Consider the following 27,390-nt stretch of genomic DNA (forward strand, 5'->3'; position numbering starts at 1 on the left):
GTAGTGACCTGGCCACTATCCTGCAAGAAGAATGGCTTAAAATCCCTCTGACCACTGTGCAGGACTTGTATATGTCATTCCCAAGACGAATTGACGCTGTATTGGCTGCAAAAGGAGGCCCTACACCATACTAATAAATTATTGTGGTCTAAAACCAGGTGTTTCAGTTTCATTGTCCAACCCCTGTACATTCTGATGGGCATTCTGAGCAGCACCAGAACTTCCACTCAGCGAGCATGTTTTTTTTTTTCCTTAAATGATGAAATAGCCACCCTTTGCTCTGATGACTGCTTTGCTCTCTTGGCCTTCTCACCAGTCTTGAAAGAACTTTCCAGAGGTTCATTAAGAGACGACCAGAGGTTAATATTTCAGTCATCAGCAAAGGGCGGCTACTTTAAGGAATCTAAAATATAAAACATATTTAAAGTTATTTAACAATTTTTGTTTGCTACATAATTCCATATGTGTGCATTCACAGTTTTGATTCCTTCAGTGAGAATCTACGTACAATGTAAATAGTTGTAAACACAAAGCAAAACGTTTGACCGGTGTAAATAAAAAATATGTTTTTTAAACTTCTTTGGTATGCGATTCTTTTCATGGATTTGTATTTGGTTTAGGTCAAACATGTCTTCTGTTGGTGCATGGCATAGCGGTGGAGTGCGCAACCCATATATGGAGGCTACAGTCCTCATCACAGCTGTGCTGCTTGTTTCCCCCCCACCCCCATCTCTTCACCGCACTTCCTGTCTGTCTAAATAATAAACAATAAAGACCACACTTTAGATGTGTCCCTGCTCCAACACAGCGGACATAGTACCTCTGCATGTCATCAATTTCTGCAGATGCCTGCCAACTAACCATCCATTTGATGCAGGTATGAGGAGCTAGAGAAACATCTCAAACATGCATGACAATGGTTCTTAAGGACTGACTTTGGACACCACTGCTTTAGAGCCTTGCTTCATTAAAAAGAAGTTAAATGGAGAAATTTTCAAGAATTCCCAGTACAATCAAAGGTGAACCTGTGAGCAAGAGCTGGTAGCTACTTATGCTGTGGTCCATTAAAATCTTTTATAACTGCTCACCAGCTTTTTGTATGTTTCTACTGTTATTTTGACTTTTGCCATTTGGTGATGACCACAGAGTCATTAGGAATGGAGAGCCTCTTTGCCATGACCATGATCTCCATCTTTCAAATTCAATTCGGGACTCTGGCTGGAGCACTCTAAAATATAACGATTTATTTAGATGATTTCTTGACACTTAAATATGCCAGGGGTATGAATAATTTTGGCCTTAAAGATACATTTGTGTTACATATTAATACACATTGAAGTGTCCACATTAGACACAGAATCTGTTGAGGTTATATACTCTGCATTACACAAAACATCTTTTCTAACACAAGGTTTATTATTTAATTCCCCACTGCCAGAATTTATACCCCCCTAAAGAGAAGGAGAAATGTCCACCCATCTAGTATTTTAATTTTTATGTCCTTAAGATTATAATTTGTTGCTGGTTGTGATCTCTGTTTTCTCCCTCTTTTTTTGCAATCTTGCAAAGTTTCAGACCACACCTTTTGTCTACTTTCATCTGTTTTAACATGTAACATATAAGTACTTTCTGAAAGTAGCAAGAGGATATCCATTCGTTCATCCATCCATTCATTGTCTTCCGCTTATCCAAGATCAAGTTGCGGGGGCATCCCTCTTTCTGACGACATCCTCCAGCTCATTCTGGGGGATCCCAGGCTAGACAGGGCATATAGTCCCTCCGGTTAGTTCTGGGTCTTCCTCATGGTCTCCTCTCAACGAGAGATGCCTGGGAAAAATACGCTGCTCAAAAAAATAAAGGGAACACTTAAACAACACAATATAACTCCAAGTAAATCAAACTTCAGTGAAATCAAACTGTCCACTTAGGAAGCAACACTGATTGACAATCAATTTCACATCCTGTTGTGCAAATGGAATAAACAACAGGGGGAAATCTTTGGCGATTAGCAAGACACACTCAATAAAGGAGTGGTTCTACAGGTGGGGACCACAGACCACTTCTCAGTACCTATGCTTTCTGGCTGATGTTTTGCTCACATTTGAATGTTGGTGGTGCTTTCACACTCGTGGTAGCATGAGACGGACTCTACAACCCACACAAGCGGCTCAGGTAGTGCAGCTCATCCAGGATGGTACTTCAATGCGAGCTGTGGCAAGAAGGTTTGCTGTGTCTGTCAGCGTAGTGTCCAGAGCCTGGAGGCGCTACCAGGAGACAGGCCTGTACACCAGGAGACATGGAGGAGGCCGTAGGAGGGCAACAATCCAGCAGCAGGACCGCCACCTCCACCTTAGTGCAAGGAGGAACAGGAGGAGCACTGCCAGAACCCTGCAAAATGACCTCCAGCAGGCTACAAATGTGCATGTGTCTGCACAAACGGTTAGAAACCGACTCCATGAGGACAGTATGAGGGCCTGACGTCCACAAATGGGGGTTGTGCTCACAGCCCAACACCGTGCAGGACGCTTGGCATTTGCCAGAGAACACAGGGATTGGCAAATTCGCCACTGGCGCCCTGTGGTCTTCATAGATGAAAGCAGGTTCACACTGAGCACATGTGACAAACATGACAGAGTCTGGAGACACCGTGGAGAGTGATCTGCTGCCTGCTACATCCTTCAGCATGACCGGTTTGGCAGCGGGTCAGTAATGGTGTGGGGTGGCATTTCTTTGGAGGGCTGCAGATCCCTTGTGAGACCATATACTGGTGCGGTTGGCCCTAGGTTCCTCCTAAATGCCAGACCTCATGTGGCTGGAGTGTGTCAGCAGTTCCTGCAAGATGAAGACATTGAAGCTATGGACTGGCCCGTCCATTCCCCAGACCTGAATCCAATTGAGCACATCTGGGACATCATGTCTCGCTCCATCCACCAATGTCACGTTGCACCACAGACTATCCAGGAGTTGGCAGATGCTTTAGTCCAGGTTTGGGAGGAGATCCCTCAGGAGACCATCCGCCGTCTCATCAGGACCATGCCCAGGTATTGTAGGGAGGTCATACAGACACGTGGAGGCCACACACAATACTGAGCCTCATTTTGACTTGTTTTAAGGACATTACATCAAAGTTGGATCAGCCTCTAGTGTGTTTTTCCACTTTCATTTTGTGTGTGACTCCAAATCCAGGCCTCCATTGGTTAATAAATTTGATTTCCATTGATGATTTTTGTGTGATTTTGTTGTCAGCACATTCAATTTTGCACAGAACAAAGTATTCAATGAGAATATTTCATTCATTCAGATCTAGGATTGTCATACCTGCTTGTGTTTTTTTATATTACCTGGTCTAGTCATTTGTTTTCTGTCTCCCTGCACCCCAAGCCCACACCTGTTCTGTGTTTGCCCCTGATTGTCTTGTCACGTTTGTCATTGGTTCCCCCTACTGTTCAGTTTTTGTATTTAAGCCCGTTTGTTTCCTGTGTTCCCTGCTGGTTCCTTATGTTATGTTATGTTATGTTATGTTATGTTATGTTATGTTATGTTATGTGTATGTGTGTTTCCTGCTGCGTGCTTGCTACCCTGTCTGTGTCCTGCCATGAAAAATAAAGACTCGTCTTACCTTCAAACCTGGAGCTTCAGGAGTTCTTCCCCGCATATTGGTCCATCAAAAAACCATATTATGGCAAGGATGTGTTATTTGAGTGTTCCCTTTATTTACATCCCGCTCTGTTGTCCAGGGCGGGATCAGTGGAAGTTTTGCACCTGTGTGATTCAATTGCAATTTAGACATGTAGTGGAGTGGGTCACCTCTCTGCTCTGACTGCAGGCAGGGTTTCCTGCCTGATGAGGCTACACTCTGACCACCTGTCAGTTCTTGAGAAGTGGCTCGTCTCCAGGATTCAATCTGTTTCTCTCATCATTTATGGAAATAAATATCAGTATCTTCTATTGAGCAGTTGAGTTAAAGTGCAAATAAAAAATCCTAACAATATGAAATGGCAAATATAATATATAAAAATACAAAAAGAAAAATGTGTAGATTTTTAACACCTCCAAGTCAGACATTTATCCAATGTTTGTCAGGAAATGACTAAATGAGCAGAAATTATGATTCCATTTTTTTTAATCACAAAATGTCATTATCCGGTTCAGCAAAATTACTTCTTTAATTAGAGTTGAACTTGGTTTTTTCTTCTTCCTACATAAATGTAAAACCAACTAAAAATATACTAAGGTCTTACGAAAAGGAAATCCTTCAGCTAAGGGCTTAATGTTTCATGATCTTAGTCAACGCCTCTGGTTGATTTTCCTGCTGAGTTTTTGGATGGTTTCCTTGGATTGAACTGTTGTTAGCTTGTTTGCTGTTCTCTGTAAATTACTGAAATTACTGTAAAAGAATACAACCAGATGTTTCTTTTTACTTCAAGACAGGTATTACAGGCAGGAATCAGCCAACAGGGGAGCAGCAGAGGGATAGTGAGCATGGGCCAGCAGGTCGGAAGTATAGAGGCAGATTCTGTGTGCCACCCCATTTTTTTTCTTGGCCCCATGTAGAAAATATGGACACGCCCCTGATCTCGTTACTCCATGGCTATGCATGCTGCTCAACATCTTACATGTTTTGGGGAGAAATACCTATCTTTACCCCCCGCCCCACCCAGAACAAGTGTTCTGCATCTCAGGAAGTGAGCACTGACTGTCTTACCTTGGAGTCCGAAGGGGGTTGTTGGTGTGGCGGAGGGTCTGAAGCAGCAGCTAAGGGCAGGCACTTGAATACAGTGCCCAAATCAAAAGGTACGCTATATGTATTCTGCAGAGAGTCAGAAAGATTGCAGTGAAGCAAAGTTGGCTGGAGTTGGCTGCATGAACTAGCTCCCAGGGTTTACTTTGTTTAGTGATAGCAGATAAAGTAGTACATGATCGAAAACAACATACAGTTTGTATTGAGTTTCTGTCATAAAGTACGCAAAGGTAAACAAAAGCAGTTCATTGATGTAGTTTTCTGGATTCAAGTTAACAGTGTATGTAAACTATGTGCATTAAACAAGGGTATATAATCCTTCCATTCTATAGCTTTTATATACCAGCTTGAAAATGTGTAGAATAAGAAATAAAGGATTATCATTCAAAGATACCAGATCATATCTTTTGCAGACTGCTGGCTGTAAATATTATTTTGTAGCTGATAGGTCCTGTTGCAAATAATTTTGTTTTTACAATTTTCTTACTAAAAATTGTTCTAAATAATTTTTTGTCCTCCATTTGTGCTTCTTCTTGAAAACCCTCCTATTTTCACACTCCTTACTGCCTTACTAAACTAATGTTTTTGTCTGCACTGTTGCATCTTCACACACTAGGTGTAAAAATGGTTACAACTCCCACTCAGCTCTTTCTATTTTAATGCAAACCTACATAGACTTCAGCACAGCATTGTTGGCACCGTGTACATCTGATCTCACCCGAGACTGAATATGCTGCAGCACAGAGAAGATGGGAAGAGTAACTTCTTAAGCATTAATAATTATTTATTCCCATGGATCAGCCACTATCAGTAGTTTGTATATTTTATTATTATTAATATTAGATTCAAATGTTAATTAAAATCATTTCTCATTGGCAACTAAATGAAAAAGAAAACTATCTTTATTAGGGAGTAAATATGTTAAGCTGAATTTGGCTTGTAAGGTTTCCACATCTGTAAATCATCACTGTAGATTATGGGCAATCAAACATAAAATTTATACTTATACCATCTGTGAAACGGGTTTCTCGGTTTAATAATTGTTGCATAAATTTTAGTCCTATTTTAGTCAGACTTTATTGAAGCTGTACTCAAATTCATATCTTCCTACACTTCCCATTTTCTTGTTTCACATTCGAATAAAGCTTTGCTTGCTTTCTCTTTAAATTTGAACTGTCAAACAAAAACTTAGTGTTGTTTTTGTCTCCCTCTCATTCTCCTCCACCAGTCCCATCCTTCTGGGGTCTGGTCAACTCAGCCTGGAACTTGTGTGCCATTGGGAAGAGGCAGTCCCCCATTGACATCGAAACCAGTCATATGATCTTTGACCCCCACCTGACCCCTCTCAGGCTGAACACCGGAGGACGGAAGGTAAGGGCTGATATAAAAAGGAATTCTCCCATAGGATGAATGAATGGATTAAATGTTTTCATCGTCAAACAGCTGCTGCACCTTGATTTATCATAGCAGCTCAAAACAAAACAGGTAATTGTCTTGTCATTAGAACTCATGTCTAACCCTAGACCAGTATTATCCACATCTACGGTCTTTGACATTTCCAACTGTATTTGACTGCACCAGAAGCATTTAGTCGTTTCCAAAGACTTCAGTTATAATTTATGACTATAAAGAAGGTTCTGCCTGACTGTTTCTAGTTGAAGTTTACATTGTGGAGCTGTTTTTGGTAGTCTCCTCTAGGTTATCCTTTTTGTCCTGGCCATGGGAAACCGGAGAACTTCTTCATGTCCATTGTCATGAATATTTGAGGATTTAAAGGAGCTTGTCTAACCTGTGTTGAAGTGTTTTGTTGACTTTGAGACAGCTCACAACCATAGCGCAGTCTGAACGACCCAGTTCCGATCTTATCATCTCCAAAAAAATCAGATTTGTGCTACTTTCATATGTGGTCCTAATCAGGCACATATCCAATAATTTTCAAAGTGTCTGCAGTCAGAATGATCGTTTTGCATTTTAAACAACATTTTCGTCATTGACATGAGACGTGTCATAATTCTGCATGAACCAGAAGAAGCCAGACATGGTAAATCCAGAACTAAACAATGCTTGAAGCAAGCAGTGTTGACACTTTGGATGGAGCTAATCAAAAAGACAGCGAAGTACTTAATTTAAGTAGTATTTGGGGTGTCAGTTTGACCAAGCCAAACTTGAGGGGTCCTATCGTAACTGGGCTGTTATTAAGCCCATCTCTAAACAACTGGCCAAGCAAGGATATAGGTGAACGTGGCTACAATGCCAGTGAAAAGTCAAAAGTTTAAGAGCGAAATTCAAAGAAGCCAAAGACTCAAACAAAAGAGGCTGTCGTGGTCAACTGACTTGACCATATTATGAAGAGCTGGAACGTACTTTAGGTAACAAATCCAGCTGTCAGCCTCTGGAACTCTAGGATAGCTCTGTAGCTGAAGATGAGCCAGAAAGTCCCGGAATTGTAGCTACAGGTCCTTCTCAAAAAATTAGCATATTGTGATAAAGTTCATTATTTTCCATAATGTCATGATGAAAATTTAACATTCATATATTTTAGATTCATTGCACACTAACTGAAATATTTCAGGTCTTTTATTGTCTTAATACAGATGATTTTGGCATACAGCTCATGAAAACCCAAAATTCCTATCTCACAAAATTAGCATATCATTAAAAGGCTCTCTAAACGAGCTATGAACCTAATCATCTGAATCAACGAGTTAACTCTAAACACCTGCAAAAGATTCCTGAGGCCTTTAAAACTCCCAGCCTGGTTCATCACTCAAAACCCCAATCATGGGTAAGACTGCCGACCTGACTGCTGTCCAGAAGGCCACTATTGACACCCTCAAGCAAGAGGGTAAGACACAGAAAGAAATTTCTGAACGAATAGGCTGTTCCCAGAGTGCTGTATCAAGGCACCTCAGTGGAAAGTCTGTGGGAAGGAAAAAGTGTGGCAGAAAACGCTGCACAATGAGAAGAGGTGACCGGACCCTGAGGAAGATTGTGGAGAAGGGCCGATTCCAGACCTTGGGGGACCTGCGGAAGCAGTGGACTGAGTCTGGAGTAGAAACATCCAGAGCCACCGTGCACAGGCGTGTGCAGGAAATGGGCTACAGGTGCCGCATTCCCCAGTCCTGGGCTACAGAGAAGCAGCACTGGACTGTTGCTCAGTGGTCCAAAGTACTTTTTTTGGATGAAAGCAAATTCTGCATGTCATTCGGAAATCAAGGTGCCAGAGTCTGGAGGAAGACTGGGGAGAAGGAAATGCCAAAATGCCAGAAGTCCAGTGTCAAGTACCCACAGTCAGTGATGGTCTGGGGTGCCGTGTCAGCTGCTGGTGTTGGTCCACTGTGTTTTATCAAGGGCAGGGTCAATGCAGCTAGCTATCAGGAGATTTTGGAGCACTTCATGCTTCCATCTGCTGAAAAGCTTTATGGAGATGAAGATTTCATTTTTCAGCACGACCTGGCACCTGCTCACAGTGCCAAAACCACTGGTAAATGGTTTACTGACCATGGTATCACTGTGCTCAATTGACCTGCCAACTCTCCTGACCTGAACCCCATAGAGAATCTGTGGGATATTGTGAAGAGAACGTTGAGAGACTCAAGACCCAACACTCTGGATGAGCTAAAGGCCGCTATCGAAGCATCCTGGGCCTCCATAAGACCTCAGCAGTGCCACAGGCTGATTGCCTCCATGCCACGCCGCATTGAAGCAGTCATTTCTGCCAAAGGATTCCCGACCAAGTATTGAGTGCATAACTGTACATGATTATTTGAAGGTTGACGTTTTTTGTATTAAAAACACTTTTCTTTTATTGGTCGGATGAAATATGCTAATTTTGTGAGATAGGAATTTTGGGTTTTTATGAGCTGTATGCCAAAATCATCCATATTAAGACAATAAAAGACCTGAAATATTTCAGTTAGTGTGCAATGAATCTAAAATATATGAATGTTAAATTTTCATCATTACATTATAGAAAATAATTAACTTTATCACAATATGCTAATTTTTCGAGAAGGACCTGTAGTTCATCTGGTAGTGAAACAGGTAGGTTTTTGTAAGCAATGGCTTTGTCGTAACCATGTGTAACAAAACAAATTAATGTTACGTTAGTTGCAAAATCATAGATAAGTCAAGTTTCATGTTGAATAAACAACCCATAATCTACCACTCCTTGTTAATGATAGCCCTTCAATGTTACTGTATATGTACAGTGGGAAGAACAAGTATTTAAAGAAGTCTTTCATTTTATCATAGGTACTCTTCAACTGTGAGTGATGGAATCTAACACAAAAATCCAGAAAATCACATTTTGTGATTTTTAAGTAATTATTTGCATTTTATTGCATGATTTCTACATGCTTTGCAAGTGGGAAAACCTGCAAAATCGACAGTGTATGAAAAACTTCTCCCCATTGTATTTGTAATCTTTTGTTTGCTTCATTGTATTTCTTCATACAAAAAATGTGTTGTTACAACAGCTTAACATCAGAGCTTCATAATATGGGATGATATACCATTAAGTAAATTTTTATTTTTATTTGCTGTATATAGTCATTTTCTTCTGCTCGCTGAAAATCACATTACAAAAAGATGGGCCACACTTGCTATGTAAAATTCAATACCAAATTCACAGTGGAGCAGTTTCAGAAATTTAATGTGTATGTATTTTGGTGAAAATCCTCCTATGTCTATATTTTCTTATTATTGTAAATGTTTTCGTGTGTATGGGATATTTTACTAACACAAAACATCTAGATTTCATACCTTGATGTCTATTAGAACTGTCTCTAAAAATTCTACTGACTACATGTCATATTGTTTTTAACGGATTCGACCCACATGCAGAAAGCAATCCAGGAGACAGAGTTTATTTACAGAGCAGTGAAGTGAGCAGGGAACTGGAACCGGGATACCAACTGTAAAAATAAACAGGAGGGTAAGCAGGGGTAATTCTGAGTCAAAACTAATAAATAATAATTCTGCCTTACTGGATTGATGGAGCGATCCGCCAGAGGGGGGAGACCAAGAGGTTGTTTACCCGTGAGACCGGTGATGGTGGGTAATGGTGTGCCAGGATGATTAGTTGGTCCAGGAGTTACAGAAGTAGGTGCAGTGGAAGGAGGAGGGTGGACAGGGTTCATGAACGGAGATCCAAGGAGTGACAAAGTCAGGAGGCTGCCAACCGGTGTGGTCCAATGAAGTAACAAGAGGCTTGAGTCTTAGTTCGTGGAGCTGGATCGCTTCTTTCCAGAAGTGGGTAATCCAGACGGAGTTCCATGCAGAAGGCAAAGTCAGGTTCAGGTAATCCTGCAAGGTAACAGATTCTGATTACCAAAAGCTCAAGTCAAGGACAAGACAAAGGAAATGTGGCTTGAGCTGTACCACTAAGGGCAACAGTCTGGCAGTGAGTTGCTGGCAGCCTCCTCCTTATATACTCCTCAGCAGGTAATCAAGGGAATAGAGAACACCTGTCACCTCTCCTCCAGGTTCCACGCCATCTAGGGGCTAAGCACAGTAACAACACCAAACAAACAGACAAGGCACATATCCTGACACTACATCTTTAATAAGAAATCTTACTTTGTTAAAAGGGAATATCTCTCACAATAATCTATTAACATTTCTTCTATTTTCCCTTATACAGGCAAGTCTGCCCAAAGCAGAAAAAGAAAATACAAAATGGAGGCATCGCTAGAAGTCTTTGTATAGAAGATCGTCAATGCCTTAAAGACAGATGATACCAATCTTCTGAAAATGCAGGCAGCTCAATATGAGCATGAGCTCAAAATTTTCTTAGTGTTAATAGAATTCATGAAGACATCACATTACTCACCATGACCACCCTCCTGTCAGGCACCAGTACAGTCTCCACACCATTACAGCTCAGGGCAGCTATCTTATTTCTATTCCGCATCATACCCCATGGGTTCATCTCAGTCACAGCCATTTAATCAGACATCCAACCAGACTCTGTCCTTCCTTGAAGGTTTAGCTCAACCTCTACCCCCCAACAATGCTCATTTACATTTTCACAATCTGAGTCAGCCCTTCAGACAGGCACCGGCAAACCTCAAGATCCAGTTCAGCAAGCATCTTTCAGTCAGGCTCATTCTCCCTCCTACCACCCTTCAGATGAGGAACAAATCTAAAGTAAACATTTCTAAATGTTTTGAGTTTTCCAAGAGAATGCAGTGTCTTCCAGGTTAAGGCTTTGTTCCTGCTTGGAAAGGAACAGGTGTAGATTCTGTAAAATAAAGAACTAAAACGTTGAAAACTTTATTTCACACTTTGTGAATGTGTTAAACTTGTGGTACCTTCACAAAATAATAATCAGGCTTAACTCCATTTAACTTTAGAAACAACAGTGGCATTTGTGGTTCAGCATTGGCTGTGAAAATGTGTTGCATCTAACCCTAACCTATCTGGCAAAATCCCTCTGTCTGCCCGTCTCTCGTCATGGAGAATGCTTCCGCAAATAACTAGTAAGATAATTTGCACATCAGTGATCATTATTTTGCAAACGTTTAACAGTTTTTTTGTTCATAAAAAGGTGGACAGAACACAAAATGTGTACGTGAGTACAAATTTTGTTCTACTCCTAGACTGTAGGTAAGAATAGTTGTCAGAAAAGCAAACTGCTACAAGGAATTTTTTTTTTCTCTTCCTAAGTTAAATAGAAAACTGTACACTTTCAAAACACTGATTTTATTTCACTTTGTTATCGTTATTATCGCAATACATTTTGATAGTTTAAAATGTATTTTATATGTCACTTACGAGAACTGATGATCAACAGCCCACAGCATAACAGAGTGCAACCTGTTGCGGTTGAAATAGTCTGCATGGTTGTCTTCAGGAGCAATGTTTGGAATATGACACCCATCTATAGCTACTGCGCATTGTGGGAAAACGTCTCTCTGTTTAATGCTTTCTATGGCTTCTTGCAGATTGTTTCCCTAAAGCAGGTTAATGTACTCAGGCATAAGGCATTGTCCACAGTATTGAGCAAATTATCACCAGTTATTACCATGCCTCGTTTAAGACTTTCTTTGTCTCTTGTTATGGCAGAATTAGCCACAAGGTTTTTGTTGTAATGAGGGCTATGAAGTATCACAGGGATGAACACCACATTACTCCCACAGAGAGCAGTGTCAGCCACCAATCATGGCTACTGTGGCTGCGGTTGTTCACACAAGATATCATGAGATCACATGAGCGACAGCAGAAGCTGAAGCCTCTCTAATCCAAACCAGCAGGGAATGTAGGTCAGCCGGGCTAATGAAATATCTGGATTACTGAGACACTGTACTGGAGCTCATTTCAAACACATTTGCATGGAGTTTTATGCAAATCCAGGGAGCTGTTCTCTGTTTGGTCTAATTTATTAAAAAAAATGTTGCAGTCTCAATGAGTCTCATGTTTGAGTTTGACTGATCTAAACTTTCTATTCATGCAAACAGAACACTGTGTTTCCATGTTTCACATAGTACAGAAATATTTCAACACAAACTCACAATTCTGTGGGTACAATACATGGTAAAATGAAAATATAAAGAACTGAACAAACATGCATTATGAATTTGGCATTTAGTTGTTTATCTTAGACTAATAGGAACTTAGCTCCCTTGCAAATATTCAGTCAGTCGGTCATTTTCTATACCACTTCTTTCATAGTGGGTTGTGGGGAAGCTGGTGCCTATCTCCAGCAGTCTATTGCCAGGAGGTGGGGTACACCCTGGATGGGTTGCCAGTCCATTTCAGGGCAACACACAAACATCCATGCACACACCTAAGGGCAATTTAGAGAGACCTAACAGGCACGTCTTTGGACTGTGGGAGGAAGCCAGAGTAACCAGTGAGAACCCACGCATGCATGGGGAGAACATGCAAACTCCATGCAGAAAGACCTGGGGGTTGAACCCACAACCTTCTTGGTGCAAGGCAACAGTGCTACCAACTGTGCCACTGTTTTATTTTATTTTGTCACATTACAGCAAAAAAAGTTCAATACATTTCCCTGGACTTTTATATGACAGGCCAACACAAAGTATTGGATAATTATGAAGTGGGAGGAAAATGATACATTGTTTTAAAAATCTTTAAGTCAGTCATTTTGTACCGCTTATTCCATAGTGGGTCGCAGGGAAGCTGGTGCCTATCTCCAGCAGTCTATGGGCAAGAGGCAGGGTACACCCTGGACAGGTCGCCAGTCCATCGCAGGGCAACACACAAACAACCATGCACACACTCATTCATACCCCTAAGGGCAATTTAGAGAGACCAATTAACAGGCATGTCTTTGGACTGTGGGAGGAAGCTGGATTACCCAGTGAGAACCCACGCTTGCACAGGGAGAAAATGCAAACTCCATGCAGAAAGACCCCCAGACAGGAATTGAACCCAGAACCTTCTTGCTGCAAGGCAACAGTGCTATCAACTGCACCACCGTGCAGCCTACATACTAGATGAATTAGCAAATATACAATGTAATTCTTAAATATGTCTTCCACTGAAAAGATGTTTGATTGTCATATTTTATTTTAATGTTGTATATGTTGATAGAAACAGGATTGTTTGAAGTATCCATTGTCATTATACTTTGCTGAGTTGAGCTATCCATTGAAGTAGATTGACCTATTTCACGAAGTGCGACACGCACCGGATGCATAGTGTTGGGACCACAGCCATGGGTACAAAATGAATGGACAGTAAGAACGTTTCTGAAACTTTCAAAATAAATCGCATTAAACTACTTCCAGCACAGCCAGGAACAGGAAATAACAGCAGACTTCTCTGAGGTCTACAAAAGCAAACTGTGTTCCAGAGAGTTCCCAGCAGAGACCCTGTCTCTACAACGCCGAGTGGAGCAGTTTTCCCGGTTTGAAGGAAGGACAACGGGACTGCATCACCGTGGCTACAGCAGTAACGTGCAGTTTGGCTAGCCAGCAGGGCGAGCCGCCCCACCCCACAGCTACGGAGGTTAGCAAGTTAACCCTTTGTTCACTGTGGATGCTTTCTTCAACTTCGTCGCTCCGGACAACTTTTCCTCAGCACGGTTCATGTAAGCGGTTATGTTTTGGGCAGAGAGAAGTAATTTATAATTAAATAATCTAAACATTTTTCGTTTTATGACGTTTGGTTTTGTTTATGTTGAAAACTCTGCTATCTTAGTGCTAGCAGATTATCTGCTCAGCACATGTGCTCAGTTTGTGTGTTCTGTGTTTTTTTAAAGTTAAGACAAACTTTATTTAAAGGGTGATTTTAAACACAGAAGATCGACCATAATGCGCCGTCCACGCTTATGTATTTTAATGCTTTTATTAATGGTATTTTAAAGGTTATGTTTGATTCTGATGATAAGCTATAAGCTTCTTTTGTTAGCTCCAACCACTAACAGCTAAGAACACATGCTTGCCTGCTAAGATCATTTACCCAAAAAGGTTGTTAGTTATCAATCTAGAAAATAATATTTCCCTAAATATTATTTTACCAAACTTGAAAACTAAGTAAACACCATTAAGCCCCATTTCTCCAGAAAGATTTGGTTCTTATCAAAATAATATTTCCTTAAATATTATTTTACTATTTCCTTAATAATATTTCTTTAAATATTATTTTAATAAGTAAAGGGAGCTAATTAAACACCGTTGAGAATGGGTCATCCAGAAGGTTGGTTTTATTCAGCAAATCATTCTTTAAAATAATATTTTATTAAAATAATATTTTATCTGATCTTGCATTGTGAACGGTTGTCTAAACGTTTGCTGATTATTGTCTAAGTTAGTTCCAAGACTAACTTAACTTCAATTCCAGATTCTTCAAGATAATCCTTGGTTCTCAAAGATAAATAACATTGCATGGTAATGTTGCATCACTCTTTCGGTTATGGTTTTCAACCATCTTTGATCAGCTTGTTTATATTGTACATAGCCCATTAGTCTTCTTAATTCCTTCATTCTGCTTGGTAGTTTAGTTGGATTGTTTTAGCATGGTGAAGAGTTTGTTGATTGAAATATGTTTGACTTTGAGTTGATTTATTTTTGTTAATAAATTTGTGACGCACACGAAATGTGCAGTCACATTTGTTTATTATTTTATATTGAGGTTGGTTTATTTGCACTTTTGGCACTTCAGTTGGAAGAAAAATATAGTAGTAGCGCTTGTTTGTTGTTGATGTCTGTTTGGTTGGTCCTAATGTGATTGTGGAGTGCGCCACAAGAGGGCAGTGTAGTGGGCAGGCAGTGGGCCCGCCAGGTGGAGGGAACCTTCTTGTCGGCACCGTTGCAGCTTCCACTCATACTATGACGCGAGGCTGCATCAAACCAAAACACACTGCTTCTCGTCTCATAATTTCTCCTGTTTATTCAGGTAGTATTGTACAAAACACATACAAAATTACATGTAACAGGACTGTATATTACTTCAGTGCTTTATAGCCAAATTTTCAATGGTTTTATAAAAGGTGAACAATGTAAGCAGATCGTGTGCTAGTTATGGGGCAGACAAGAGGCTGTGTAATGGCGGTACTCCACTGTTACTTGGACTCTGCTAGTAATGGGTATAGGATCCCGGTCGTCGTTTTAAAGTTAAATGGTTCTTTTAGCAGTATAAGGGTGATTATAGTGACACTTTATTTTGTATGTTTACGGTTCTGTATGATTATTATTGTTGAAAAATTTGCAAAAGGGATTGATTAGCAGACCAAGCAATGGTAAAGGGGAATATTATTTCAGTTGATACACAAGTAATTAAATAAGCTTGCTATAGTGTGGAAAGCTACACATTTATCCAAGTGAAATAACTATTTTCTGGTACTACATGTGTGTTAAAGCTAAAGGACCTTCATATTGGAACAAATCAGGTTATGTAGTAAGAATGTAATTATTAATAGTTATAAACATGGTTTTTGATTTATGTGTAAAATAGAGATTGAAAAGAAATATAAATGAAAATTTATTTTTGAATACAAATTTGAGATTAAAGATACTATGAAGCGTGGCTGCATCAAACCAGAACACACTGCTTGTCGTCTCATCATTTCTCCTGTTTATTCAGGAAAATTCTTCTGCTGCGGGTCTGCCCCCCCTAGACCGGACCCGTAACAAATTCTTGTATTTTAACTCTTTATGACCGCCTGTAGAATTGCGACCAAATAAGCTAGAACAATACTTTTTTTTGCAAATGAAACCGAAGAGTTCAAGTTAAATATTCTACACACCAGTTTTTATTTTCCAGAAATTGTTGCAGAAATCCAGTAAAAAAATCGCAAAAAAACCCCCATTAAAATCCAGACTGCAGTGTACTTCCCACATCGGAATATGCGTGATGACATTGATGGATGAACTATCACATGGTTTTCTTTCACACCAATGCCCGCAACATCCGGAAGTGATGTCATTTCTCGGGTGATTTTTCCCAGGAGTTTTTTTTTTTTTTTTTTCCAGTGGTTGTAGTTTTTTCGCGGTAAACTTCGCTTGCACTTTTGCTTTCATTTTCGTTGTTCTTTGCACTTTTTATTGTTTGAAGATGGTCTTATGAACATATATGTGTGCTCATAGGTATCTGGCACACTTAGAGATTTAATTACACTTCTGTAAATAGTTTATTTTGATGTACATATTATATTTTCTCAAACTGTTCACAATGTACATTTTATGTTCGTTTTTGTCTCTGTTCATAAAAATCAGTGTATTTCAAAGATGAAGTTATTGAAACACTCCAAATAAATTTCCTGTGGTTTGAAAGGGTTTTGGGCAACTTTTTTATATTGCAATATTTGAGGGATACAGCGATGATATTTCTGAATTTAGGAAAATATGTGCCAAAAAAAAAAAAAAGATTTTAATTTGTCTAGTGGTTAATTGCACTTTTTTGTAATTTACTTACTTAATATGGAGTTATTATATATAAAATATGAAAATTTAGGATGTAGGGGTTGTATTGATGTATAGCAAATTGAAATGCTCCAAAAAATGGCTCTACAGCATGTACAAATGTAAAAATATGCTCTGGCGAACTTGTTCTTTGGTAGGTCATAAAGGGTTAAGAAATTGTGTGAGTTCATTCCATGTGTGTACAGAGTTTTGCTGTTCAATAATGTCAGAGCTTGGCTCATCCCTTTCAATTTTGTCCTAATACCACCGCCTAATAGGGCTGGTATTCACAGGACAACCCTTAACAGACCGAAATATTATTTAATAAAATAGTCAGTCATTTTCTACCGCTTATTCCATAGTGGGTCACGGGGTAGCTGGTGCCTATCTCCAGCAGTCTATGGGCGAGAGGCGGGGTACACCCTGGACAGGTCGCCAGTCCATCGCAGGGCAATAATATTTAATAAAATATTAAAGTATTAATATGAAATGTTAAATAATATATTCATAATCACGACAATAGCAACACTTACTTCCAGATTTTGCTCCGTATGACTTGTAGATTTCAGAGAGAACTGAGTATATTTGAAAGAAAGCAGAAGATTTGGCAGTACTAGTTTTGAGTGCAAGCAGAATGAAATCCTGCTCTCAAATTGAAAATGTGTGCTCTTGATTTTTGGCCGTAAATTTCCCCCATAGGTGGAATCTCCTTTTATATAAACAAAAGTTAGTCCAGATATATCAAAGTGTTGAAGACATGTAGCCCTGACCTAGAGTAATTTCTCATAAACCATAAACCATTTTATTCACAGAGAGAGTTTCCTCATTTGTATTGCTTGGCGCTTACATACCACCTCAAGGCATCACTTCAGAAGTTGAAAAACAACTGGCTGAGCTGATAACAGATGTGGAGAAAAAAAATCTACTCTCTTCTCATGATTGTTTTTGGGGATTTTAACAGTGCAACCCTCTCCAGTTAACTTCCCAAATACAGAAAGCACATTAAGTGTCCCACCTGGTATAAAAACACTATGGACCACTACTACACAACTTTAAAGGATTCCAGCTCTACAGAGCGGACAGAGACACGGAACTCTCCGGCAAAGCAAAAGGTGGAGGAATCTGTTTCTACCTCAACAGTGGTTGGTGCAACGACGTGACAGTGATTCAGCAGCACTGTTCTCCAGACCTGGAATCCTTCATCATAAACTGTAAGCCTTTTTATTCCCCCCGTTAGTTCGCTTCGTTCATCCTGGTCAGTGTTTACATCCTGCCGCAAGCTAACGTGCAGGTCGCACAGCGCATGCTCGGCGACCAGATACTGAGTGTGGAGCGGACCAACCCGGACTCCTTAGTAATCGTCGCTGGTGACTTTAACAAAGGTAATCTCACCCACGAACTCCCCAAATATAGACAGTTTATAAAATGTCCGACCAGAGAGGACAACATTCTGGATCACTGTTACACCACCATCAGAGACGCTTATCACGCCGTCCCACGTGCTGCACTGGGCCAATCCGACCACATCATGGTCCACCTGATTCCTGCATACAGGCAGAAACTAAAGCTCTGCAAACCTGTTGTGAGGATGACAAGGAAGTGGAGCAGTGAGGCTGTGGAGAATCTCCAGGCGTGTTTAGGCTGTACAGACTGGGATGTGTTCAGGACTACTACCAACAGTCTGGACGAGTACACAGAGGCTGTGACTTCCTACATCAGCTTCTGTGAGGACAGCTGTGTACCATCATGCACCAGGGTGAGTTACAACAACGACAAACCCTGGTTCACAGCCAAACTCAGAAGGTTAAGACTGGATAAGGAAGAGGTCTTCAGGAGTTGGGACAAAGACATATACAGAGAGGCGAAGTACAAGTTTGGCAAGGCAGTGAAAGAGGCCAAACGACTGTACTCTGAGAAGCTCCAAAACCAGTTCTCAGCCAACGACTCTGCATCTGTCTGGAAAGGGCTCAGGCAGATCATCAACAACAAGCCGAAAGCCCCCCATTCCATCAACAACCAACGCCTCGCCAACGACCTGAACGAGTTCTACTGCCCCTTTGAAAGACAAAGGGACAGTCCTGCAAACATCCCCCACGACACCACCCAACACCTGCAGCCACAATCCACCACCCCCACCTCCCCAACCTCAAGAGGGGCCTTGGCACCTCCAACCCCCACCCTGAAGTTCCCCCCCACCATCCCCCTACCCATGCCGGGGACGGCTCTTTCCATCCAGGAGAGGGACGTCAACAAACTCTTCAGGAGACAGAACCCCTGGAAAGCTACTGGACCGGATTCTGTCTCACCAGCCAGCCTGAAGCACTGCGCTGATCAGCTGTCTCCAGTCTTCACAGACATTTTTAACACCTCACTGGAGACATGTCATGTGCCAGCCTGCTTCAAGTCCTCCACCATCGTCCCTGTTCCCAAGAAGCCAAGAACCACAGGGCTTAATGACTTCAGACCGGTCGCCCAGACCTCTGTGGTGATGAAGTCCTTTGAGCGCCTTGTGCTTTCACACCTAAAAGACATCACCGACCCCCTCCTGGACCCCCTGCAGTTTGCCTACAGAGCCAACAGGTCTGTAGATGATGCAGTCAACCTAGCCCTTAACTTCATCCTCCGGCACCTGGACTCCACAGGAACCTACGCCAGGATCCTGTTTGTGGATTTCAGCTCTGCCTTCAACACCATCGTCCCAGCTCTGCTCCAGGAGAAGCTCTCCCAGCTGAGTGTGCCCGACTCCACCTGCAGGTGGATCACTGACTTCCTGTCTGACAGGAAGCAGCGCGTGAGGCTGGGGAAGCACGTCTCTGACTCCCTGACCATCAGCACCGGTTCCCCCCAAGGCTGTGTTCTCTCTCCTCTGCTCTTCTCCCTGTACACCAACAGCTGCACCTCCAGTCACCAGTCTGTCAAGCTTCTGAAGTTTGCGGACAACACCACCCTGATCGGACTCATCTCTGATGGTGACGAGTCCGCGTACAGATGTGAGGTGGACCATCTGTTGAGTTCAACGCTCTAAAGACAGTGGAGATGGTTATGGACTTCAGGCAGAACCCAGCCCCACCTGCCCCCATCACCCTCTGTGACTCCACAATTGACACTGTGGAATCTTTCCGCTTCCTGGGAACCATCGTCTCCCAGGATCTCAAGTGGGAGCCAAACATCAGCTCCCTCATCAAGAAAGCCCAGCAGAGGATGTTCTTCCTGCGGCAGCTGAAGAAATTCAACCTGCCAAAGACTATGATGGTGCACTTCTACACAGCCATCATTGAGTCCATCCTCACCTCCTCCATCACCATCTGGTACGCCGCTGCTACAGCCAAGGATAAGGGCAGGCTGCAGCGTGTCATTCGGTCTGCTGAGAAGGTGATTGGCTGCAGTCTACTGTCACTCCAGGAACTGTACACCTCCAGGACCCTGAAGCGGGCAGGGAAGATTCTGGCTGATCCCTCCCACCCCGGTCACAGACTCTTTGAAACTCTCCCCTCTGGCAGGAGGCTGCGGTCCACCGGACCAAAACCTCAGGCCACAAGAACAGTTTTTTCCCATCTGCCATCAGCCTTGTTAACAAAGCCTTACAGTTTATGATGAAGGCTTCCAGGTCTGGAGAACAGTGCTGCTGAATCACTGTCACGTCGTTGCACCAACCACTGTTGAGGTAGAAACAGATTCCTCCACCTTTTGCTTTGCCAGAGAGTTCCGTGTCTCTGTCCGCTCTGTAGAGCTGGAGCGCAGCTGCAGCGCAGAGTCCGGTATTAATCCACACAGCCACGTCTCCGTGAAGCACAAAACTGCCGATGAATAAAAGTCCCTGTTTTTCCCCAACAGCAGTTATAGTTCCTCAATTTTGTTGGGAAGTGAGCGCACGTTGGAGAGAAATATTCCAGGTAACGGTGTTCGTAGTCCACGCTGGCGAAGACGTACCAGCACCCCAGCCCGTTTCCCTCTCTTCCGGCGTTTCACCGCGTGAACAAAGGTGAGCGCACCTTTGACCAGAATGTCCAAAAATTCCAGAGCAGTAGGCAGAAAAGTGGGAAATAACTCCTCTGGTGTAGTAGCCCTGATGTTCATGAGTTCTTCTCTGGTGAGAGAGCTCCAGGTACCATCACAGAAGACCGTTTTATAGCACAAAACAAAACAATGCGCACCAACACGCCGAGGCGACCATGTGCGACGCAATACAACAGAGTTGTTTTTGGTATCACAAGTGCTCTAGGAATCTAGCAACGTGCCATGGACCAGGTGTTACAAGGGATCCCAGGTACTCAGTGTTACTTGGATGACAATATCGTTACTAGCCAAGACAAAGACACACACTTGGCAAATCTATCTATTACTTCAGATGAAGTGTTGACACACTATGACCCAAAGTTGCCCCTGCAACTAGCTTGTGATGGGTTACCATATGGCATTGGTGCTGTTCTATTACAAAAAATGACTGGCGGCTCAGAACGCCCAATTGCCTTTGCATCACGCTCCCTGTCACCTGCCGAGCACAATTATGCTCAAATAGACAAGGAGGCATTGAGCCTAGTGTGGCCAGTAAAAAAGTCCAACCAATACTTGTTTGGTAAACACTTCACTCTGGTTACTGATAACTGATCACCAGTCATTACTTTCCATCTTTAGTCCACACAAAGGTGTGCAATGGATGCAGCTCGTGTACAACGCTGGGCTTTATTTCTAGGAGCTCACACTTACACAATTGGATACAAAGGAACCAAACTTCATGGAAATGCTGATGGACTGTCCCGCCTTCCACAATTAACGTCAGAGAAGGCCATTGACCCTGCTTTGACCATTCACATGCTACAAATGGAACCTCTTCCTGTAACTAGAGCACAAATAAGTACAGAAACAAGAAATGGTCCCTTACGACCTAACTTGTAAATGGATGGCCAGCACATGTAGTAAATGAACTATCAGAATACTTTTCCAGAAAAGATCAACTCATTGTGTGCCAAGGCTGTATCATGTGGAGATCGCTTGTTCTGTACCACCAACATTGCGCTCCAAAATGCTCACCTCACTGCATGATTGAGATTTGGGTGTAGTTAAAATGAAGAGTCTTGCAAGAACCTAAGTACGGTGGCCTGGCGTTGATAGTTAAATTGATCTAGTCAAAACATGCACAGGTTGTCATCAGACCCAACGTCAACCCCAGCTCGCACCCATCCATGCATGGGGATGGCCAGTGACTCCCTGGCAGTGCAGACACATAGACTATACTGGCCCCTTTATGGATCACGTTACTTACTGCTGTTGATGCACACTCAAAGCAGCCGGAGGTTTTCACTGTAAAGAAAGTCACTTCTGCAAAGACTATTAACCTTCTACAGGTGCTTTTCATCTGACAGGTCTCCCTCTTCAACTATTGCGTGACAATGGTACCCAGTTCACAAGTGAAGACGTTCAAATTTCCCTTAAAAGCAATGGTATAAGGCACATAACGTCTGCTCCTCACCACACAGCTATGAATGGACTAGCTGAGTGTTTTGTTCAAACGTTTAAACAGTTCATGAAAGCAGGTAGGATGGAGGATGTGCCTCTGCAACAGAGAATAACAAATGTTCTACTGGCTTACAGAAACACAGCACACGTTACAACAGGTCAGTCATCTGCAATGTTGTTCATGAGAAGAAATCTAAAACGTCTGATATCCGCAAACATGTCCAAGACAAACAATGTTCATTCAAACAACAACAAATAAGACTGAGACTGTGGAGGTAGCCACGCCTGTCACAACCTCCTCTTATTCACCAGGACGCAGATGTCCTGAGAGAAACTGCAAACCACCACAGAGACTTGATTTATAATTACTAAAAAATAAATAAATAAAAAGAAGAATTTATTAAATGGTAAATGTGATGTTACAGCTCACATTTCACATTCTTTGCTATTGGTAAAATATCTGATTTACATTACAATTAACTATGATTTGGGTGTATTTTTCCTGAGTAACTGTGCATTGTCGATGTTTATATTTGATGAGTATATCAAAGCTAGAAGGGAGAAATTGTTGTGTATTTGCTTTAAATGATAAAACGATCTATTGTGTTATAATAGAGTAATGGGTACTACTTTTTGTTACTACAGTATACTGCTCTTTGTACTATGCCAGCATAGTGATATCGATGTCTGTTCTTGGGCACTTGTTATAGTAAACAGATAAGTAAATATCTCGGCATTCAGTCATCCTTATAAAGGTTATGTAAGTGATAAACATGACATGCTTCATGTCCACTGAAAGCTACACTCCATAAGCACATCTGGCTATTGAAAAAAGTATCTTTGGCTCAAGGTAAATTTTAAATTAGTAAATGTTTTATTTTATTTGAGTAGATTTTCACACAATAACTTATGGTGCTTAAAGATGTAGGCTAAAATCTGCTAAGTTGCCCATATCTGAGCAGATCATCTTCTTCCACTTGTTTTCTGTGTCCCCTACTGGCTTGTGACAAACTGCAAATAGAAACTATTTTGTATGTCTTTGAACAGTGACTTTCTTCTTTTCACTTTTTCATTAAGGTCGGATTTATGGAGTACATCTCTAATGGTTCTCCTGTTTAAACACTTGTCCCACTTGAGTTGTGGATCTCTGCAGCTCCTCCAATGTCACCATGGACCTCTAGGCTGCTTCTCTGATGAATAGGTTCCTTGTCAGTTTAGGTGGAGTCTGCAACTTTAATCTGTAGTTGGTCAATCCTCTTTCCATTGCTGTGCAACAATATGTTTAGTTTGACTATGAATAACTATTAATACGTGCTAAAGGCAAAAATTAACAAAGTTAGTAATTTTGATTAAAATTACAAAGTTAGGATAGCATCTGATTATCAGGTATAATAGCCAAACAACTCTCAGTCTTTGTCAATTATTTTTTAGGAATATCTGGTGAGGTGTGGTATTATAGAAGAATAGATGGAGGACTGAATTTGTGCACTGACATTGTTGAACAGCTAGACCTGCACACGTATACAGAATCAGCACAAACAACTTGTCTCCAATATATAAGCATTTATTTAAAAAATAATTCAACAAACCCTTTAACTAGGCTAGTAACATTCAACTAAACTTGTAAGTGCAAATTAAGAGGATGAGGAAATCTAATAAAGTGCAAAAAAATGGAACAAAATAGTAAACCATTAACAGTAAAATGATGCACATATCACAGTTCAATGTGAATATCTCTGTTTTAGAGCCAGTGTTTGTTTTGAAAATTTAGAATGAGGTCAAACTAGTTTTAAAACTAATTAAGAACAGCTGCTATGTGTTCAAACATCTAGTTCACAATGTATATCAGAAGGGAAAATAACATATTACTGTAATAAAACAATATTTTTGTATTTAAGTTTTATTGGCGCTAATGATGTCACATCCAGATTAGCGGTTAATTTTACACAAAGAAAAGGAAGTGAGCTGGATGGCTGGCAATTAACAAACAGTGGCAGCTACTCGCAGTGGCAACTGAGAGAGGAAAGCTTCTGCTCAGACTGCATGCTTTAGGCGGTAGGAAAAAACCTCTTCATCAGGAACACGATCTTTTCTTGGGAAATCTTTGGCTCTGCAGAAGCTAAAAAAGAAAGGTTAAAGCGGTTAGTCAAATTTGTGGCCAGAATACGATTGCAGACCATATTTTAAATTGGGTCCAAGATGCCATCTCGTTACTTAGCCAGCATGCATAAAGTTTTGTGGGTCTATGACGTTACAGAGATTCCAGCTGTGACTACTCCTTCTTGGGAGCTGTGCAGGAGGATGGGTTAATGCTGTACTTTCTGTGATTCAGAGTTTTTACCAGTCTCTTTTGTTTTCTGTAGTTCAGTCCTTTGTGTTACTCTCATGGCTGGACCCCAGCACAATGTTCAGATGATTGATTGAACAGAGCTCAGTTTGTTTTTAGAAAAACAAAACAGCTGCATTTATGCTGACACTAAAACACACACATATGACCTCCGGATTTGCCCTGGACCTGCCCCAGATTTTATTTCAGGCTGTCATAGCAAAACAACCTGAATACAAGTATATGCCACACCTTTAAGATTTTCTTGTAACAGATTTTGTAAACTATGTATCTGTTTCCAAAACTGTTCATCTGCCCTAAAATATCCCATTATAATGCATTGAGGTTTGTGGTTGTTCGTTCGTTCGTTCGTCGTCTTCCGCTTATCCAGGACCGGGTCGCGGGGGCAGCAGACTCAGCAGAGACGCCCAGACGTCCCTCTCTCCAGACACCTCCTCCAGCTCCTCCAGGGGGAGCCCAAGGCGTTCCCAGGCCAGCCGAGAGACATAGTCCCTCCAGCGTGTCCTGGGCCGTCCCCTGGGCCTCCTCCCGGTGGTACGTGCCTGGAACACCTCCCGAGGAAGGCGTCCAGGAGGCATCCGGTATAGATGCCCGAGCCACCTCAACTGGCTCCTCTCAATGTGGAGGAGCAGCGGCTCTACTCCGAGCTCCTCCCGGATGGCCGAGCTCCTCACCCTATCTCTAAGGGAGTGCCCGGCCACCCTACGGAGGAAGCTCATTTCAGCCGCTTGTATCCGTGATCTCGTTCTTTCGGTCATGACCCAAAGTTCATGGCCATAGGTGAGGGTAGGAACGTAGACCGACCAGTAAATTGAGAGCTTTGCTTTTCGGCTCAGCTCTCTCTTCACCACAATGGACCGGCACAGCGCCCCCATTACTGTGGCAGCCGCACCGATCCGTCTGTCGATCTCCCGCTCCATTCTTCCCTCACTCGTGAACAAAACCCCGAGATACTTAAACTCCTCCACTTGAGGCAGGAACTCCCCTCCAACCTGAAGAGGACAAGCCACCCTTTTCCGGTCGAGTACCATGGCCTCGGACTTGGAGGAGCTGATCCTCATCCCAGCCGCTTCACACTCGGCTGCGAACCGCCACAGCGCATGCTGTAGGTCTTGGCTAGAGGGGGCCAGCAGGACCACGTCATCCGCAAAAAGAAGAGACGAAATCCACTGGTCCCCAAACCAGACCCCCTCCGGCCCTTGGCTGCGTCTAGAAATCCTGTCCATAAAAGTTATGAACAGGACCGGCGACAAAGGGCAGCCCTGCCGGAGTCCAACATGCACTGGGAACAGGTCCGACTTAGTGCCGGCAATGCGGACCAAACTCCTGCTCCGCTCGTACAGGGACCGGATGGCCCCTAATAAAGGGCCCCCGATTCCATACTCCTGGAGCACCCCCCACAGGGCATCACGAGGAACACAGTCGAATGCCTTCTCCAGGTCCACAAAACACATGTGAACCGGTTGGGCAAACTCCCATGAACCCTCGAGCACCCTGTAGAGGGTATAGAGCTGGTCCAGTGTTCCACGGCTGGGACGAAAACCACACTGTTCCTCCTGAAGCCGAGGTTCGACTATCGGTCGGACTCTCCTCTCCAATACCCTGGCGTAGGCCTTACCAGGGAGGCTGAGGAGTGTGATCCCCCTGTAGTTGGAACACACCCTCCGGTCCCCCTTCTTATAAAGGGGGACCACCACCCCAGTCTGCCAGTCCAGAGGCACTGTCCCCGACCGCCACGCAATGTTGAAGAGGCGTGTCAACCATGACAGCCCTACAACATCCAGACACTTGAGGTACTCAGGGCGGATCTCATCCACCCCCGAAGCCTTGCCACCGCGGAGCTTTTTAACCACCTCGGTGACTTCAGCCTGGGTGATGAAAGAATCCAACCCCGAGTCCCCAGCCTCTGTTTCCACCACGGAATGCGTGATGGCAGGATTGAGGAGATCCTCGAAGTACTCCTTCCACCGCCCGATAATGTCCTCAGTCGAGGTCAGCAGTCTCCCGCCCCCACTATAAACAGTGTTGGCAAAGCACTGCTTCCCCCTCCTGAGGCGCCGGACGGTTTGCCAGAATCGCTTCGAGGCCAACCGGTAGTCCTTCTCCATGGCCTCACCGAACTCTTCCAGGCCCGAGTTTTTGCCTCTGCCACAGCCCGGGCCGCAGCACGCTTGGCCTCACGGTACCCGTCAGCCGCCTCAGGAGTCCCACAAGCCAACCACAGCCGATAGGACTCCTTCTTCAGCTTAACAGCATCCCTTACTGCCGGTGTCCACCACCGGGTTCTGGGATTGCCGCCACGACAGGCACCGCAGACCTTACGGCCGCAGCTATGGGCAGCAGCATCGACAATAGATGCAGAGAACATGGTCCACTCGGACTCTATGTCTCCAACATCCCCCGGGATCTGGTCGAAGCTCTCCCGGAGGTGGGAGTTGAATACATCCCTGGCCGAGGGCTCCGCCAGGCGTTCCCAGCAGACCCTCACTATGCGCTTGGGCCTGCCGAGTCTGTCCGGCATTCTCCTCCTCCAGCGGATCCAACTCACCACCAGGTGATGATCAGTGGACAGCTCAGCCCCTCTCTTCACCCGAGTGTCCAAAACATGCGGCCGAAGGTCTGATGATACGACAACAAAGTCGATCATCGACCTCCTGCCTAGGGTGTCCTGGTGCCAAGTGCACTGATGGACACCCTTATGTTTGAACATGGTGTTCGTTATGGACAATCCGTGACTAGCACAGAAGTCCAATAACAAAACACCACTCGGATTCAGATCGGGGAGGCCATTCCTCCCGATCACGCCTCTCCAGGTGTCACTGTCGTTCCCCACGTGGGCGTTGAAGTCCCCCAGCAGAATAATGGAGTCCCCGGGAGGGGCGCTATCCAGCACCCCCGACAGGGACGCCAAGAAGGCAGGGTACTCTGCACTACCACTCGGCCCGTAAGCTGAAATGATAGTCAGAGACCTC

The 27,390-nt window shown here is 43.0% G+C and overlaps 1 protein-coding gene across 1 annotated transcript in view; it reads left to right on the forward strand.

Moving 5' to 3' along the window:
- LOC124864783 (carbonic anhydrase-related protein 10-like) overlaps positions 1 to 27,390 on the forward strand; it is a 298,624-nt gene that overhangs the window by 132,434 nt on the left and 138,800 nt on the right. The window contains exon 3 of the mRNA XM_047359688.1: positions 5,970 to 6,112. Coding sequence (XP_047215644.1) covers positions 5,970 to 6,112 — 143 coding nt within the window. The remainder of the gene's footprint in view (positions 1 to 5,969; positions 6,113 to 27,390) is intronic.

Source organism: Girardinichthys multiradiatus, chromosome Y (assembly GCF_021462225.1).
Source record: "Girardinichthys multiradiatus isolate DD_20200921_A chromosome Y, DD_fGirMul_XY1, whole genome shotgun sequence".
In the NCBI taxonomy this organism is placed as follows: Eukaryota; Metazoa; Chordata; class Actinopteri; order Cyprinodontiformes; family Goodeidae; genus Girardinichthys; species Girardinichthys multiradiatus.